The 20356-nt window shown below is 35.0% G+C and overlaps 1 protein-coding gene across 1 annotated transcript; it reads left to right on the top strand.

Moving 5' to 3' along the window:
* The first annotated feature begins 2674 nt into the window (after positions 1 to 2674).
* Positions 2675 to 10121, top strand: LOC143618403 (uncharacterized). Its single transcript, XM_077090632.1, has 5 exons — positions 2675 to 2764; positions 7492 to 7771; positions 7832 to 8682; positions 8761 to 9954; positions 10053 to 10121. The coding sequence occupies exons 1-5, from the start codon at positions 2675 to 2677 to the stop codon at positions 10119 to 10121; spliced, it is 2484 nt and encodes an 827-aa protein (XP_076946747.1).
* Positions 10122 to 20356: the final 10235 nt, after the last annotated feature.

The following is a 20356-nucleotide window of genomic DNA, read 5'->3' as shown; positions in this document are numbered from 1 at the left end:
TCACCTACGAAACTACCAAGGCTTATAGCAGAAGACTTTGATAGTAAGAATTTTGTTTTAGTCGTTTGCAAGAACGGTAGATCCGGGAATACTAAGGTAAACTGAACAAGGTCCACAAGCCTACATTCCTAGTGAGGCTGGTGAAACACTCCTTATAAAACCGTGAACATGTTATGTTTTGAGGATATTAAAACGATGGCTAAAGATCAAAGGCACATGGTTTCCTATGTCATTAACCACTAATATGATTCAAAGTATCGAAAAATGTTATCAACTAAAGAATTATGGGATCAGCTAATTGAAAAGTTTGAGGATAACCTTGACATGAGAGAAAGCCAGAAAGAGATATTGAACAAATAATTCAATACATTCAATCATTATCAGGGTAAAACTTTGAAATTTGTCATTACTAAGTTTGAGGTACTTCACACGAAAATGAGAAGTGTGAAAATTTTCAAGGAGACTGGGGGGATAGACAAGAAAATACTTAACTCATTACCACATATGTAGAACAACAATGTCACCACAATAAAATAAACCAGGAATATGTATGAAACAAGCCTAAAAGGTTTAATCTCCATCATTAAATCATATGAATTAGATGATAAGTGTAACACATCGGCTTTATGAGGAATACGTCTCGGTGTAACGTGCATATCACTCATAAGCTTATAACACTATTAAAGTGACAATAATTATATTTATTCCATTTCACTCGTAGCAAGTAGAAATTTCTCATAATTGAAAACAAAACAAAGGATATTTCATTGGATAACACATAAGTCTTATTTAATATATCCTAAGAAAAAATAATTGTCTTCATCCTTAGCAAATCATTGGATTCAACCTGCAACACGTTTAAAATAATATATTTTTATCAACACGTACGTTGGTGAAATTTCATAAGTTGGTATACATATAATATAAAAATGTTTGTATATTCATCTGTCACGAATGCAATATATTCAATTATAAAGTAAACAGAATGCAAAATAATAATAATAATAATAATAATAATAATAATAATAATAATAATAATAATAATGCCCCAACCTAGGGGATTGATAATGATACCGCCATTCTCTACAACCAAAATTTAATGATAGGTAGCACAGGTCTTGTTATCGTAAAACCACCTGCTAAACGTCTTGTAAAGATTTTAAGGGAAAGTCTTTAAAGGATCTTTATTCATTGTACGCGGCGGCTTTACGTTAAGAACCAGCTTTCTCCATCTAGTGCGTAAGTCAATCTTGTCAATGTATTTCCGAGTTGGCACTTGAGGCTTGAAATACGTAAGCCGATACCTTACTTCATGTAACAAATGCTGATAGAACCATTCTGCCCACTAATTGTCACCTCGATTCATGAATGACCTATTCGCAAGTGTATGTACGTCCCAACTCGGCATAGTCAGCACATCAGTAATACGCTTAAAGTACTTTATCCCATGCTCCCATTTCGCCACACGTATCTTTAAAGCCGAGTCGTGCATCCATGAAATAATATTACCTTTTATCGTCTTCACACTTACGAACTTCTTCATTGGGTTTGCAAATTCTCGAGCCTTTGCTTGCTTATAAGTCTCATGTTCATTATACTGCAAGCCCTCGATCATCATATTCATCTTCATCATGCTATGTGTAAACATACCATCAGAAGATAGTTGTGTCTCAGTCTTAGACACCTTCTCCCTACCCTTCTCCTTCTCCTTTTATATACGTTTTTCAGCTGCTCTGAAATGCTCATTAGTAAAGAACAATTCCCTCGTCAGTATTAGTACGCATGTACATCTCTCGATATTCCTCAGCTGTCATGTCTTCGACCTCCACGTCATCATAATTAAACGATGTATTACCCTACAGAATACTTGTATCGAATCTCACATCATCCAAGTCCCTCATCTTCACATCCTCTTCCTTTCCCAATTCCTCAACCGCCTCTTCGTTTAATCCTAGAAGTAAAGAGATTTGTTCTTTTGTTAATTATTGATCAGCAAATTCACCTTCTTCGATCTCATTCGCGTGAACCATACTCATCACGACACCCCTCATATCCACAAACAATATCATGTTTGCCTAGATTGAGTCCACTTATTTCACATTAGTAGCATCATGACACACTACTATCTGTAAACCACTATCAACACCTTCAGTTGCAGCTTTATCAGACGATGAGGCACCATCGCCTAGTTGCTGATCAAACCCACCAACTTCATGTTCTTTATCCTCGTCATCCCTTTTTACCAGCTTCAGGGTCTTTATCTTCGTCATCACCTTTCAACTTATTCAACACATCATCTTTACACGTAAGTTGAAGGATTAATTCATCCAGTTTGCCCAACCTCTCCCCCCTAAGCAATAACCAGGGCACGTAATTCCCAGTTTTCTCGTTAAAAAAACTGGACATGCCTCATCATGTTCTGTTTCTCTAACTTCATCTGTTCTTAATATAACCTGTCTGCCGCTATCTAGTTTTCTTGCATGGAGATCAGGTTCAGCAACTAGAACATTTGAAGTTGCACTGAAAGATTATAGAATTGGGACAAACAAGCTGCATCGGTCCCTTAGGTTTGTTAAATGACATGAACGAGTAGTCAGGCCTATGTAGTTGAGCTGGAAGTGATGGACTAGTCGGTGCCAACGCTTGTTACTGTGGATTAAGCATCGGTGACAACATGGGTCGAGGAATAAAAGGAAACCAGGGATCTATAGAAGATGTCATAACTATGATTATCGGTAAGCCAGGAGTAATAGGAATCACCCGAGTAGGTGGAGTAGATACATTAACAAGAATGGAAGCTCTATCATGAATTTCAACACCCGAACCATGATGGATTCGATGTTTCTTCGGCTGTTCAACCATAATCGCCTTCCCTTTACATTTACGAACTGCAGCAACAGGATCACCAGCTGAACCACCTTCACCACCATCATCACCATCACCACCATCACCGCCACCATCACCTTCACGTTCTGAATTCGAATCATCATGGATCCAACAATCATTAGGTGGAGCAATATAATCTACACGAGCCCGGTGACCAATCAACCACTTGTAACTTGGTTTGGTCTATGATGTCTGCCCTCTGTATGTACTGATTCTTCGTGTAGTGTCTTCGTTCATGTGTTCCAGATGCGTCAGATCAGCTTCAACTTCGGGGTCTTTCACCAAATTTGGCTCTAAGTGATTAGTGATTAGCTGAAGGAACCTCAGGTACATATGTTGGGACTTATATTTTAGACCGACGCATCGAATTATTATTATGGGTAAAATATATATTACTATTATTGGTCTCAACCAAGAGTGGATGGCTTGAAGACCAAGACATGCTAGAATAGTTTAAATAGATGTATTTGTTAATTTCTCTAGCATGAGTGTATTGTGTATTAAGTGAGATCAAGGGTTTTATCCCCTAAGTGTGAAAGAGAGTCGCTGCCTCCGGGATGAGGTCTCCCAGAGGTCGCTGATCTTTATTGTTATCAGGACCGTGATTCGGGTGAAACGTTAGAAAGGTTGACAAGAACACACCGACTCGATTACCCAAAAGGCCTGTTGAATATCCTGGCGGAATCAGGATATCCAACGAATGGGAACGAAGGGGTGTGAATGATAAACACAAAACAATAATAAATGGTCAATCAAAGCTCATTAAATAGACAAAGATTCACTGTAATAAATACATCATTAATGGAACAGTGAAAGGAATGTCTAGGGTTTTGTGTGACGGCGGCGGCGATTGTACAAGAAAACAAAGAGAATATTCTTTGTAATGTTTTTCGTATTCAGTGCGTGCCAGCCTGTATTCCGTATGGAAAACCGTGTGAAAAACCGTGTCCTAAAAGGTATCCTAGGACCCCTATTTATAGACCCTGACATTCCTTCTAAAAGTTCCTAATCATTACATAATGAAATGCAAAATAATACAAGTGTTGAGTCCTCGAGCAAGATAACAATCTTGCTCGAGCAAGCTCACTCTGCTAGGTATGCTCGTTGACTGTCCTCGAGCATACTTTACTTAGAATATCTTTAGTGAAGATATTCCCTTCCAGTAGACTTCATTCTTCTTGACTAGTCCATGCTTTGCTCGAACCAATCCATCGAGCAAGCTTATTCTTCTTGATGCCTTCAGCTTTTCTTATTCAGCAATCTTTATCATGCTCGGATGTAAATGTTGCTCGGGAACTGAACTGTGCTCGAAGTCCGTGCTTTTATTACTTGACATCTTCTTATTGCATCCATGCTTGTTCCCATGTGCTCGATCATCCAGTGATCGTAACACTTGGTTAAAACTTGTATGATCAAGCAGTTGCTCGATAGAAGAATACTCTTGATCGTTGAAGTGTAGCTTGCTCGAAGCCTTAAAACTTAGAAGAATTAACCATTTAAGGTTCTAAAGACCTTGCTAGAAGTAGTAAAACCATGCTCGATCGTCTAGGCTTGCTCGAAGTCCATACTTAGCCATTTTTCTAAGGAGGTTGAGAAGATTCCAATCTTCCTTATCATAAATCCGACCCAACAATCTCCCCCTAGATTGGAACAATCTCAGATGCACCAAAACATACCTGTATAGAGTTAAACATGTATCAGATGTAGAATATATATCATTCAAGAACATGTCATTTCATTACATAATTAGTAATTCTGCCTCATGGGCATTACAAAGTACAGTTTTTACAAATTAAACAAAAATACAAAGATAAACAGAAAAAAATCCATCATCCATTAGCTCCATTCTTTCATCTTCTTCCTCTGCTCCTTGTATCAGATCTTTCCTTTAATCTCTTGACATAGGCAGCTCTTTGTTTGATCATATCCAGTTCCACAGCATTTGAGGAGTCATTTGGAAACTTTGCATCAATTAAGTCTTGAAGATCATGAGGATGCATGAATTTGAGATCCTCATCATGTCGTATCACTACAATGGGAATTCCAGACTCCTTTCTCAAAGTGATTGAATCATTGTCCTGATTGTACGTTATGTATGTGATTCTCCCAAATTGTTGTACCATCGATTTTAGTTCCTTCATTACTTCCCTCATCGCCAAGCATTCTTTCAAAGTCTTCCTTTTATAATGTGAGCTGCTTGCATGAGTCTTTTGTTTCTTGGTATCAAAGAAGGAGAGCTCTGAGGTGTGCACTTCATTTATCCGTTTGTTTCTTTTCTCCCTCTCTGCCTGGCTTCGTATCTCCCTTTTCTTCTGTTGCAAAAATGGGAACCCCCTTTCTGCCTGTTCCTTTAAAAATCTTGAGAGATCATTTCTTTGCGGACCAGATGGCTGACTTCTGATTTGATTGTCATACAAGGTCAATTCAGCTATTCTGGTTAGTTGTTCTTTCGTGAAATTTCTCAAATCATCCCTAAACACTACTACATAAAGCATCTTTAACAACGGTGCAATTTGTTCATTTAAAACGGTTTTATAAAAATCGTTTTTAAAAGGTAAAGAACCACTGTAAAAGGTATACTATTTAAAACACTCAATATTTAGAAAATCTTTAAAAGAACAAATACAGCATATACAATTTTTAAAATGGTTATTTAAAACGGTTTTTAATTTATTTAATTAGACCGTTTTATTTGGGTAAAGTCATTTAAAAACGATTTTAATTGGACCTAGTTATTTGGTGTTATTTTGTATTTTTAATTTTATATTAACCTACTTATCTAAAACGATTAAAAATTTGCGTTTTATTTGGTATGCTATTTAAAACGGGTTTAAGTTATTTAATTAGACCGTTTCATTTGGGTAAAGTCATTTAAAACGATTTAAATTTGACCGATTTATTTGGTCTTGACTCATTTATAATTTACACCCTTATTCAAAAGATGTGTTTTAAAATTTTTTGACTATTCATATCCTTAATATTGTTCACTCCACCCTAATTTACTTGCTTCGAGCTCAGATGTTAAATAACTTGGGCTATAACTTATTTATAATTTATTAACTAACTTGAACAGGACAAACCATTTGTGAGTTATTTGATCAAAGCTTAAACGAGCCAAATTGAGATGTATGCAAAAATAAATTAACCAACTACTAAAGTTTATACGTATAAAAAGAAAACAACACAAATAAAACTAAACAAAGATCATAAACAGAAAAAGATCTGAACAATTTTACGAGAAAAGTGGAGTGATGAGTATTTGCTCCAGTCATCTATTAATAAGTTTACATATATGAGATTTGCATATCCATAAAATAATACGACACAAAACAAATAAAGTCTTATCTCTTGTTATAGTATTGGGTTCGCCTAGGGGACGAGAGAGGGGCTATTTTAGTAGTTTATGTTTTGGGGTGACTTATAAATAACTTCAAAAGAAAACAAAAATCGAATCCAAAATACAAAATAAAACGACCTAAACTTAAATTTTTTTAAATAAAAACATCAAATAAAACGATCCAACTTACACTGTTTTAAATAAGCATGCTAAAATAAAATTAAAATACGTATAATTATAATATAACACCAAATAAAGCGGTCCAACTTAAATTGTTTTAAATGACGTTACCCAAATAAAACAACCACCTTAAATAAACTGAAAGCCGTTGTAAATAACCATTTTTAAAATTTAAAATCGTTGTATTATTCTTCTAGATATTGACCGCTTTAAATAGTGCCTTATTTTTATGATTATGAACTTTTACAATGGGTCCTTTACCTTTTGAAACGCTTTATTATAAACCATTTTAAATAATTAAATTGTGTCGTTGTTAAATAGTATACCTTATTCAAATTGACGTTTTATTTGGTATGATATTTAAAATGGTTTAAGTTTGGTTCTTTTATTTGGTTTCTTGGTGTCGATCGATTGAGTTAAGTATTTTATAAATCATCCTCAAACACAAGCAGCTGACATATCTCACTCTTTTCCTCCCCTATGGAAACGCCAATACCCCAAGGTAAGACCTTTGATTTGTTTTGTGATTTTATTATTTTATTGATATGTGAAGCTCATATTGAATAGATGGTTGGAACAAATAGTTATCACTCTGTTCTTTCTTTCTCACGATCATTAATTGTTTAGTTCTTATATGTTTTGTATAAAAAAATTGAATTAATTGTCTTTCTTTCCTTTTTAATTTTTTTTTTTACAGATTAATTGAAGTTCTATGGACTTTTAAGTCGCTTGTGGTTTCAATGATTTGATGGTTGTAGTTTATTAGAAATAAAAATAAGAAAGGGATGGAGGGGGTTCAATTAGGTCATTTTTAAACATTCTTCCTTCACTTGCATGGAGGAATAAGATTGCTGAAATCCAACGAATTGGATGACACTGTATAATTAATTCCAAATGCAATTCCATCCATGGCAATCAATATATTCCTATAGGAATCAAATCAAATTTCAATTTTTAATTCTGATGAGCTTCGTAATCGAACCACACTGTATATTGTTATGTTCCTGACTCGGTCCAAAAATTCTAGTTCTTGGTGTAAATAATATATATGCATTTGTAACCTGTTTTTTTGTTTATTAAATTTTCAGATGGATCGTAGTCAATGGATGTACAATATTGGACATTTACACCCTGACTATTTGAGCGGTGTGCAAAGTTTTCTTAAGATTGCTGAAGATGACCGTGTGACAAAAGAAAATGAATGCATTCCGTGTCCATGTATGGAATGCAAAAATTTTACCGAATTTGATGAAGTAAAAGTTATCCAGCATCATTTGATTACAAATGGCTTTATGTATAATTATACTTGTTGGTTAAAACATGGGGAATCACTTGCTAATCGTAGCACACCATGGACTAATTTCGTTGGTAATAATAAGGAGCAGAACAATGATCCTTTCATTAGTGATGATGATAATGAGAATTCAGATGATGATGATGATAATAATGAGAAGTCATATGGTGATGACGATAATGAGATTTCAGATTATGATAATGATAATGAGAATTCAAATGGTGATGAGGATAATGGGATTTCAGATGGCGATTATGACCATTTAAATGAGAGTAATGATCATTTAAAGGACATGTTCGATGATTTGGAAACTAATATTGGTGACAATAATCAAGAAAAACCACAACAAATATTTGCTGATTTAGAAAAACCAGTATATGCTGGTTGTGAGAACTTTTCTAAACTTGATGCTGTGTTGGAACTATTTAACTTAAAGGCAAACTTCAAATGGAGCGATACAAGTTTTACAAGTTTATTATCGTTTTTGCATGCTTTGCTTCCGAAAGACAATGAGTTACCTATTTCCTTATACCAAGCTAAAAAGTTGATGTGTCCAATAGGATTGAAAGTTGAAAGAATACATGCATGTCCGAATGATTATATGCTATTCAGAAACGAGTTTGAGAAAAGTCATAAATGTGTTACTTGTGGTGCATCGAGGTACAAGTGTGAAAATGAAACAGACGAATATGATGACGATGTTATGAAAAATGAACCACCGGCAAAATTATTATGGTATCTCCCCATTATACCAAGACTTAAACGTTTATTTGCTAACGCTAAAGAATCAAAATTATTGCGTTGGCACGCCGAGGAGCGGAAAAATGATGGAAAGTTAAGGCATGTGGCAGATTCACCTCAGTGGAGAAATATTAATTATGAATTTCAGGATTTTGGTGACGAGATTAGAAATATACGATTTGGTCTTAGTTCTGATGGTATAAATCCATTCGGAACCATTAGTAGCCGTCATAGTACTTGGCCAGTTCTTTTATGCATATATAACCTTCCGTCGTAGTTATGCATGAAACGAAAATACATAATGATGTCGTTGTTGATTTAGGGTCCACTACAACCTGGTAATGACATTGATGTATATTTATCGCCTTTGATCAATGACATGAAAATGCTATGGAGTACCGGCGTAAATGTTTATGATGCTTATAAAAAAGAGAACTTTAGGTTAAGAGCAATGATTTTTTGCACCATAAGTGATTTTCCAGCATATGGAAACTTGTCAGGTTATAGTACAAAAGGGTATAAAGCATGTCCAATATGTGAAAATGAAACAAGTTTAAAACGGTTAAAGAATTGGAAAAAAATCGTGTATATGGGACATCGAAGATTTCTTCCGATCCATCACCGTTATCGAAGAAAAACGAAAGAGTTTGACGGAAAGACCGAGCTCAAAAGCGTTAGGAGAAAGTTTGATGCATGGGAACGAGTTAAAGATATAAATACTATTTTGGGAAAAAGAACTCGTACTAAGAAAGAAGTCGGCATTTGGAAAAAGAGGTCAATTTTTTGGGATTTACCTTACTGGAGAAGTCTACAGGTTCGGCATTGCCAAGATGTTATGCATATTGAAAAAAATGTATGTGATAGCTTATTAGGCTTATTGTTAAATATTCCTGGGAAAACTAAAGATGGGATTGAAGTCCGAAAAGACTTGAAAGATATGGGAATACGTAAGGAGCTTGCCCCTATAGAGAGAGACAATCATATTTATCTGCCTCCAGCATGTTATACTATGTCAAAAGAAGAACAAATAAAATTTTGTAAATGTTTACACGGTATCAAAGTTCCATCTAGCTATTTAGCAAACATTAAAAGGTTGGTGTCAATTAAAGGATGTAAACTACTTGGTATGAAATCTCATGATTGTCATGTTTTGATGACGCATATGATTCCTATTGCAATTCGTGGATTATTACCAGATAACATTCGACATACAATCACAAAACTTTGCTTGTTTTTTAACAAGATTCACTCAAAGGTTGTTGATCCCGAAGAGTTGGATGAATGGCAAAAGGAAATTATCATTACCCTATGTGAACTAGAGATGTACTTTCCACCATCCTTTTTTGATATAATGGTTCACCTAATATCTCATATCGTACAAGAAATTAAGGATTGTGGTCCTGTATTCCTACGTTACATGTATCCTTTTGAAAGGTATATGGGTATATTAAAAGGTTACCTAAGAAACCGTTATCGACCTGATGCTAGTATTGTTGAAGGATATACTTCTGAAGAGGTGACTGAGTTCTGCACTAGTAATACTGTCCAAACATGTATAATATAATTTAGTTTTGTTTAATATAATTTACACTTTAATAATTTATTTGTTCATAGGTTACTTGGATGGTGCCAAAAGCATTGGTGTTCCGAAAACTTGTCATTCAGGGTAGCTTGCAGGTGTAGGGGTGGCGGCCGGTATGAGAATAATCACCCCAAGTCGTGTGAATCTACAACTTACGCATTTTGTTGTATTACAACATATGACATGTATGACTCCATATATTGAAGAACACATGGAAGTATTACGGTCGACATATTTACATAAGACAGATTTAGAGTATAAAAAGAAACACAACGAAGAGTTTTCTCAGTGGATCAAGAATAAGGTGGAGGAAACGTATGGCCAACCAAATGTTGATAAAATTGTGGAAAAGTTGGGACAAGGATGGATTTTATAGTAAAATCTTACCAAGGGTATGGCATTAACGATTATACTTATTACACTGAAAAGCAGGATTAAAAAAGTTCAACGCAAAATAGCGGGGTTACATTAATAGCCTCAACTACAGAATTCGACAGAATGAATGGTGATACTTCAATAAGAATCGCTGCAAACTCATATTACGGTGTCATAGAAGAAATTTGGGAGCTAAATTATTATGAATTCACTATACCTTTGTTCAAATGTAAGTGGGTCAATAATCGTACAGGTGTTAAAGTTGTCGAGCATGGTTTTACAATTGTCGACCTTACAATAGAAGGGTATAAATCAGAACCATTCATTCTTGCAAGTCAAGCCACACAAGTGTTTTTTGTCAAAGACCCAACCAAACCAAAAAGCCACATAGTACTGCAAGGCAAACGACGTATTCTTGGTGTTGATCATGTTGTCGACGAGGAAGAATACGATCAGTTTGATGAGCTACCACCATTTTCTGTCCATATTCAACCATTGAACGACTCTGCAACTGAAGGCACCGCGTACTTACGGCCAGACCACGGAGATGGAATATATATTTACAAAACACGTAACATTAAACAATCAAGGTTGATATGATATATCTATATTTATTTTTATTATCAAACTTTTAAATTAGTTTGTTAAAAAATAATTAATTTTTTTTTTGCAGGAATGATAAAAAAGGTAGAAAAAACATAAAGATTTGAAGACGCAAGATTTATTTATTTGATTCCGTTTTGTTTCATAGTTTAAATAAACAGACACATTTTAATGTTCACTAGCCTTTTCGTATTTGTATGCTGAGATATATTTGCAAGTAGTTAGTAAATTATAAATAAGTTAATCCCAAGGTTGTTAATAAATTATAAATGAGTAGAGCCTGAACCAAGACCAAGTTTGAAAACTACTCATGGGTTGAGCTCAAGTTGTAGCATTTGAGCTCGAAACAAGCTGAGCTCAAACGCTAGTAAACCAAATGAGCCTGGTCGAGCTTGTTTTTTTTTCGAGCTGTGAAGTCAAGCTTGTTTTATAAATTTTACTCATTATTTTAATATAACATATTATCTACTTTTATCATATTACTGCAAACTTTGTTTGCATTATCGGTTAGTACATTATGCTCTCTTTGTTGTATTCTTACACTGAGCTGTTGTAGCTTTGTTTACACATAATTAGTAAGAATTTTCTTATGATGAAACCTGTCATCTTCATCCACACATGCACAACACACATATCTTTTTCTCTTTTTTCTCATCACCGTCTTTGGTCAGGATCTGCCACAATTGCTCCCAATAGAAAGAAACACCCCATTTATGTTATGTTTGTCCCCCCTTTGAGTTCCATTTCAGTTTTTTGTATTAGAAACATGTTTTCGTTTAGCAGATGATGGTGGTCGGAAATCAGGCCGTGATCTGAGTTTGTCATTGTTAGGTGCGTTTGTTGTCTCTTATACTTCGTCTTCCTATTGTTGCATTTAGACCTGAAGGTCATTATGTTTGTTTGTTCTGTTGCACCCCAATTGTTCGATGAAATGTGTATGGGTTCTGCGTTCGTTTTTCAGTTGAAATTAAGCTGGATTCTGGGTTTGCTTTACAATCTGTGTGGAATTGCGTTAGGCTCTCCATCTGAACCAAATTTGATTTGGTCATCAGTTTGGTTTTGGCCATTACATGTAGGGGCGTTCATTATTTGGTTTAAAGCCGATTAGACTAACTGAACCAGAATCATCTAAAACCGAACCAAAGTAAATATTTGGTTTCCAGTCGAAACCGGACTGGGTTTTGTTTCGAAGTTCCTGTATTCGGTTTCAGATCATTAAATCAGATTAATTTTCAAACCGAATAGTGAAATTATTAAAAAGAGGTAGAAATGACACAACACCCGATATAAAGATCCGTTTGATCAAGAGATAATTTTACCGTTAACCACACATTAATATGTGTAGTTGGAATGCTTAGGGTGATCGGACAAAAATCGAGATCTGTGGATGCTATTTCAAGGTGTCTCATACCCGGATTGTCTGGTAAGTTTTCTGATTTTATGGTTTATGTGTGTTTTCTGTTACTGATTCATGGATCATCTGGTGGTGGTGAAGTGTTAGTAAACTAGTATATATACTTTATAATACCAAAATGACTAACGACACTAATTTGTGTGTTTTGTTTATACTTTACAACAACCAAATCTGATTTATTATTATTATTATTATTATTATTATTATTATTATTATTATTATTATTATTATGATACATACTGTATTTGTTACAAAAGTAGTTAATTTATATATTGAAAGTGAATATTTGGTCACATATACCATAGAGATTTTGTAACAACATTAACGTCCTTCATATACACACAAGCAATATGTCAATATCTATCAATTCGATTACATATTATTGTTATATCTTTGAGGCTGCTAAATATGTGGCATTATAAAACTTCATATAGAATTTTAGCAGTTCTAAATTATTTGTTGAATAATGCATATTAAGACATAAAGTACAATATAGTATACCTGCTTAATCTTGCATTGAGATACTTAAATGCAATTTAAGTTTGTAAATTCTTTTTTGCAGAGCACATCATTTATTTTAATTTAATATTCTCTTTAATCCCCTTTCTCCAGCTTCAAACACCAGAGGACATTTTGAATGCAAAACGTCTTATATTTCCTGGAGTTAGAGCTTTTGCTGCAATGATGGATGTTTTAAACAACAATGAGTAACTCTAATATTTAACATGCTGTATAAATTAAATATATATAATGATTTCCTGAAAGGAAACAAAGTTCATCTTATCATTTGTTTTTTTTTTCAAAATCATTGTTTTAGGATGGTTGAAGTTCTTCGGGTGAGGAACTTTGGTAAGCCAGTTGAACTTGCTATTTATTTAAACAGAGTAAACTTTACCAGGTTTTATGCATAAGAAATAGACTTTAGTGGTTGTTGTTTGATAGGTTTTGAAGTACACATCAGAGAATGTGTTTGTGCCATTGACAGTTGGCGGTATTCGTGATTCACTGATGCATATGGTAGGCAATCATTCTGTCATGTTTTTTAGTAGATGTTTTCGTTATACATTAATTTTAATAAAATGTTAATATGTTTATTAATTGGGATGAGTATTTAAATCTACTCAATCCAGAATTATGAAGAGGTTAGAGTTAATTTAGGAATAAATCAATGAGTATTATATTGGTTTATATTTTAAATAAAATACTTATCAGATTAAAAGGGAAAAAAAACATTTTATGTTTTAACAATTACAATTTTTCCACAATTTAAAAACCATAGTTTATGTATATAAAAAAAAGTAATAAAAACACCGCCAGTAGTTTTCTACTAGGTTTTTCCCCACTACCAGTAACTTCTCACAACTTCCTCTCTTACTCGCCATTTGTAACCTCGGAACTCGGCAGCCTCCTCTGTTTGTTTCTCGCCATCAGGTATTCTAGCATGCATATTTGTATATTAATCACTTGATTTTTGCCATAGCTTTAATTGAGTTCCTGGTTGATTATTATTAGTAGTTAATTAAATCAATATACTAGGTTTTGTAGGCTTTTAATTGTGGCTAATTATCCAAAAACGGTACTGATGGATTTAATACAGATGGTGCATGGGTGCCTCTCTGTTTTGAGTGTGTCAAATTCCCCAAATTAGTTCTCTTTTATTTATAGTTGATATTTCTATATTGGTGATTAACTTATAAGTTTCATCTTCTCTTTTTTATGTTTAGTAAAAATGTCTAGTAACCGCAAGCGAGGACCTTTAATTGTAAGAAGATCATTAAAGAACTGAGCAAATATACAATTGAATTCAATAGTAATGGTTTAGCTATTGGCAAAAATGCGGGGCCTTTTAAGTCATGGGTTTGTTTAGAGTTTAGGAAACATATTCCTTACTATAAACTAGCTGATGACGTAGATAAAAAACAGTACGATGATGTATGGGAGTACATTAAGGTATTGTATTTTCTTCTTTTAATTTTTAAATATTATATTTATTACTATCTATGTTTAAATGTTGTTTTCAAATATATAGGCATCATGGAAGATACCTAACGATGACCCAAAAGATACAATTGTAAAAAGTGGAAAGACCTCTTTAAGAAACTTTCGACATGCATTTGTAACGAAATTTGCTCTAAAAAATAAAGACCCATTTACAGTATACACGTTTCTAGACAAAAGTCATTGGCAATCTTTTGTTGACCGAGCAAACTCTGAAGCTTTCAAGGTATTTTTTAAAATAATAATAAACATTGTTATTATTAGCGTATGTGGTAATTAGTATTAATGATTTTTATTATTTAAAATATATCTTTATTAAGGAAATAAACAAGAAAGCAACGGTGTCACACTCCGACTAGCACAATGCGGAAGTGTAAAACAGGAATGTAACAGACACCTCTGGTATCAACACATTGTTTATAAAGAAACATTACAAACTAATTTACAATATATTACATTTCCTTGTTTTGTCATCGTTTTACAGTCTAGGTGATACAAACCAAACTAGTTCGTTAACTATACGATCTTACTACTAACTTCCTTGCTTCTATTCACATAGCATCAACCACACACCTTGAGCAAGTAACAGATCACCAAATCATTCCAATTTAGGTACACCTGAAAAGCAGTTTAAAACGGGTCAACTACTAGAGTTGGTGAGTTTCACGAGTTTCAAGAAAACAGTTATGAATATTCACAAGTTAACACTTGTAATCATGATATAAGTATGTATGTATGTAAATGATGTAATTATGCTAAGCTACAGTGAAGCCTTGACTGTATGTGCTGCGTGCATCCATTTCCCACGCTCAATCAACCACTGTGACTCCCCTTCCGCCCACAACATGCCCTGGTAGCTATGTCTAACACTACATAGCCTGTTTGTATAAATATGGTCATGTGCAAACGGCGCTATGTGACACGGCAACCAGGCCGATTCCGTTTGGGTTTGTCAAACCAATAGTACTACTCACAAGCCACCGGCTCGAAGTTAATCACTGTGATTGTGGGGACTTTCGTGTGTTGGCACATAGATAATTCACATTAATCTATGTTTCCGTATGCATATAATCAAACATGCTTTTCACCCCAAAAGTTCGTAAAACAGTTTAGTAGTGGGGTCATGAAACTCACTGTTTAGTAGATAATCAGTAGCACGTCGGTTCAAGGTTTGTATAACTTGTAATCGCGGTTTCCTATAAACAATATTATAATAATATTAATATTTTAATATTATTATAATCTCAATACTAAACTGGCTGTATAACTAATCTGGGTATAGCTTGAACACCCAAAAAAGTGGCAATAGGCTTAGGTTGTGATGTTGTTCAATGTCTAATACTTAAAACCGAACTTGGCTAAGATTCCTGTTTTCCCAGCTGGCCAAGTTGTTCGTTTACGAGTTCAGAAAAGCATTATGGGGAAGTAAGCTTGGGTAAATGTATTGGTTAATAAAATGATTAAGTTATAAAGAAGGATCACATACTGGGGTCCCGGATTAGCCACGGGGCCCGTTTCCGTTTATTCAGTTTGATTTAAGAAGAAACGCGCACAATCTATCTGGATTGTCCAGGTTTCTCATAGAAAAGTTTGTTTTTACTTAATTAATCCAAAAATATGATTTTTGATCACTCTTGGTGTTTTGATATTCCCGTAGGTTCGTTAATCGCGAACTTACCGGTTTTTATAAAAACTGAATTTGTTTAATCTTCAAATTAGCATAATTAATTAACCGTTAATCATTAAATTATAAAAATTTAGCCACTTATCAATTAAAATATGTATATTTTAATAAAAATCCTTCTGGAATTATTTACTGATTTATTAATTTATAAAAATTTATTTTATCAGCTATATTTCGCCTGAAAATCATCCGTTTATCCCATAAAATTTCCAAAAATTCCACAAAAATTCCTGAATATTCAAACTATGTCCCAAAAAAACCTGTATCAATTCCAGAATGTAAAAAGCTAGTGCAATATTCTTTTCGGCCAAAATTCGGCTATAAAAATTCACACTTCTCCAAATGATCCCAAAATTCATATGTGATCAAAATACATAAAATTTGAGTTCCCAAAAAATTTCATAAGTTTTGAAGTATTTTAGCTATTTTTCCCAAATAAACATCTCAATTCGGTAATAAATTCGCCAAATATTCTCGGATAGTCGAAAAATTACCAAATTTGAACAGGGACTCAATGACATGGTCCCTGATATCCCTGCAAAATTTCAAGGCCTAACAATATGCACATCACAACCTTAACCTAAACAGCCCGTAAGCGAGTGTTTCGGCATTACCTTAGCGGTTTTTGTTCGTTTCCGCCTTTCTAATCAACTTTTCAAGTTCTTGTGCTCCTAGGTAAGCTAGATACAAGTCCTATATCACAAACCAAGCAAGTTTCATCAATATAACAGCCCTTTAACTTAGGGTTTCGGCTAGTGCACAAAAACGAACTTTTGAACCGTAAAAACGCCGTTTCAACCCTTTAATCCTTGTTTATGGCAAAAAAAAAACTATTAAACCAGGTTCCTCACCATGTGTATGATCAAAACATGTTTATGGACCATTTTTAGGGTTTTAACATGGTTAGGAATGATTTTTGGCAATCAAGCTATGTTTATATGGTATTAATCGAGTTTAAACGAGCCGAAAATCGATTATTTATGACATCTTTACCTAGTTTCTTGCTGGTTTTTGATGGAGAGCAGCTTGTGTCCAGATTTTTCATGAAAGGGATGTTACAAAATATCTTAGAATTGTTTTATATTTAAAGGAAAACCAAATTAATAATAATAAAAAAGTTTTATTTAACTTTGGCGGGCTGGGCTTGTTGGGCCCCCTTTGGGCCCACTGTTGGCCCGTCAGGCTTGTTTTGCGTGCACAAACGTGATATCCCGCCCCAAATTTATTTCGGCTTCGGTTTTTGGTGCTAAAAACTTATCGGGTGCGACAAACAGCGAAAAAACGAGTGTTTTTCGGCTAGTTTTGTGTAAAATTATAAAAACATACTATACGTTTGTAAGAATCAAAAATATATTCATGGATCGCTTAAAACAATTCAAATAAGTGTTTGGTAAGTCTTTTTCGGCTTATCGGATGATAAAATGCTTGGTTTGCAACTATCTTTCGCTTTTAAATCTATAGCGGGTAGTTAAACGAGCATGTTTTTGTTTAACTTGTTTGCTATCAAACTAAGGCCATAGTACTAATATTTTAGCTTATATTAAACGTATATCACTTATAGACGGCCCCCCGGAATATCTGGGTCATAACCCGACCCGTTCGGTTAATCATTCGTTTGTTACGCAAAATGCGTTTATTTTCTTAATCGGTAAATACGTACTGAGGTGTACCTTGTTTTGGCTCAAATGTCACATTCTCCCCCCCGTTAGAAAATTTCGTCCCGAAATTTGATTATTCAACTTTGTCTTTATTTGGAAACAGGTTCGGGTATTTCTTTTTAAATTCAGATTTCCGTTCCCACGTGAATTCGGGTCCCCGTTCTGAATTCCACCGAACTTTGACTAGAGAGATTTTGTTGTGCCTTAATTGTTTTATTTTTCCCTCTAATATTTCCACTAGTTCTTCAACGAAATTCAGTTTCTCATTTATGTTTTAAGTCTTTTAATGGCACGATCTCGGTTTCGTCAGTAAGGCACTTTTTCAGGTTCGAAACATGAAAGACATCATGAATAGAACTCAACTCCAAAGGTAATTTCAGTCGGTAGGCTATAGGACCTATCTTAAAAATTACTTCATACGGTCAATGTAACGCGGAGCTAGTTTACCGGTTTTACCGAATCGAATAACGCCTTTCCATGGGGATACCTTGAGGAATACTTTGTCACCTATTTCAAAGGATAACGGTTTTCTGCGAACATCGGCGTAGCTTTTCTGTCAATCTCGGGCGATTTTCAATTTGCTTGTGATTTTACGGATTTTGTCAGTGGTTTCTTGAATCAAGTCAGATCGTGTAATTTGGGTATCTCCCACCTCAGTCCAACACAAGGGTGATCTACATTTCCGCTCGTACAGCGCTTCATACGGTGCCGCTTGAATGCTATTGTGATAGCTATTGTTGTACGAAAATTCAACTAGTGGGAGATGTTGTTCCCAATTCCCACCGAAGTCTAGTGCACAACCGCGAAGCAAATCTTCTAAGGTTTGAATGGTTCGCTCAGATTGACCGTCGGTTTGGGGATGGTAGGCGGTACTTAGGTCAATTCAGGTTCCCAAAGCTTCTTGTACGGCTTGCCAGAAACGAGAGGTGAAATGGCTATCTTGATCAGAAATAATTGAAACGGGTAAGCCGTGTCGGGTTACGATTTCATTTATGTAAATGTGAGCAAGTTTTTCGGTTGTGTAAGTGGTTCGGATTGGAAGTAAGTCTGAGGATTTGGTTAGTCGGTCAACTATCACCCATATTGCATCGTTTCCTCGGGAAGTTTTAGGGAGGTGTGTTACAAAATTCATGGTAATTTGTTCCTATTTCCATTGTGGTATTTCCGGTTGGTGCAACATTCCCGAAGGCTTTTGATATCCGTCTTTAACCCTCGCAAAAGTTAAACATTTACTGACATATTTGGCTATATCCTTTTTCATACCGGGCCACCAATAATACTCCTTCAAGTCCTTATACATCTTATCTGTTCTAAGGTGAATGGAGTATTTGGACTTATGGGCTTCGTCCATGATCAAGTCACGCAGATTGCTGAAAGTGGGAATCCAAACTCGGTTTTTGTAGTATAGAATTTCGTTAGTTCTTTCTTCAAAGTTTTGCTCGGTCCCATGCAAGTTTTCATCTTCTAAGTGATCTCTTTCAAAGTTTCATTTTGAGCAATACGAATTTGTTTGGTGAGACTGGTTTGGACGACCATTCCAAGTGCTCGACCCGTAGTGGTCTGATCCTATCTTTTCTGCTCAAAGCATCTGCCACTATATTAGCCTTGCCCGGATGGTATTGAATCTCACAGTCATAGTTGTTCAACAGCTCTACCCATCTCCTTTGCCTCATGTTTATCTCTTTCTGGTCGAAAATAAGCTGTAGGCTCTTGTGGTCGGTGTATACTGTACATTTGGTGCCATACAAATAGTGCCTCAAGATCTTAAGTGCGAAAATAACCGCGCCCAGTTCCAAATCATGGGTAGTATAATTCTTCTCGTGCACCTTTAACTGCCGGGAAGCATAAGCTATGACTTTATTTCTTTGCATTAGTACGCATCCCAACCCTTTCCGGGACGCGTCACAATAAACTACCAGATCATCAGTTCCCTCTAGAAGACTCAGTATCGGGCTTGGCATAGTTTCTGTTTTAGCAATTGAAAAGCCGCTTCTTGATCTTCTCCCCACACGTAAGCGCGATCTTTTTGAGTCAAAAGGGTTAAAGGTTGGGCTATGCTCGAAAAGTTAGCTAAAGCGTCGATAATACCCAGCTAAACCCAAAAATTGGCGGATTTCTTTCGGTGACTTTGGGGCTTGCCAATTTTTGATGTCTTCAATCTTACTCGGGTCTACATGGATACCGTGTCGGTTAACAACATGTCACACCCGGTCCATAGGCGGAAACAACCGGTGTGCGACTCATGAAAGGTTTTTCGAGAGCGCGGTTAAGCAACAACTATATGATAAAATACATGAGGATTTCATTCATAATATAAGTTTTACAAAAATATCCATAAAAAAAGTTTACATATAACATATTGAGATTTCACAGTTATGTCCTGCCGAAGGGAGATATAACCGTGAAAACTCCAAAATATAAAATCCTCATACATGAAATTTCCATAGTTAAACATAAAACCGTAGTGAGACACCGTGACCTCTCCACGTAGCTAAATACCTGAAAGACACGTAAAATAATTTAATCAGTATAAACTGAGTGAGTTCACAAGTTTTGTGACTCGATAGAAAAAAAAAAAAAAAAAAACAAAAAAAAAAAAAAAAA

This window comes from Bidens hawaiensis, unplaced genomic scaffold, assembly GCF_021521415.1.
Source record: "Bidens hawaiensis isolate Kalapana, Puna unplaced genomic scaffold, B.hawaiensis_p1.1 tig00073344_1, whole genome shotgun sequence".
NCBI classification, from domain to species: Eukaryota; Viridiplantae; Streptophyta; class Magnoliopsida; order Asterales; family Asteraceae; genus Bidens; species Bidens hawaiensis.
The sequence above is the reverse complement of the archived record's forward strand: the minus strand, read 5'-3'. Positions and strand labels throughout refer to the sequence as shown.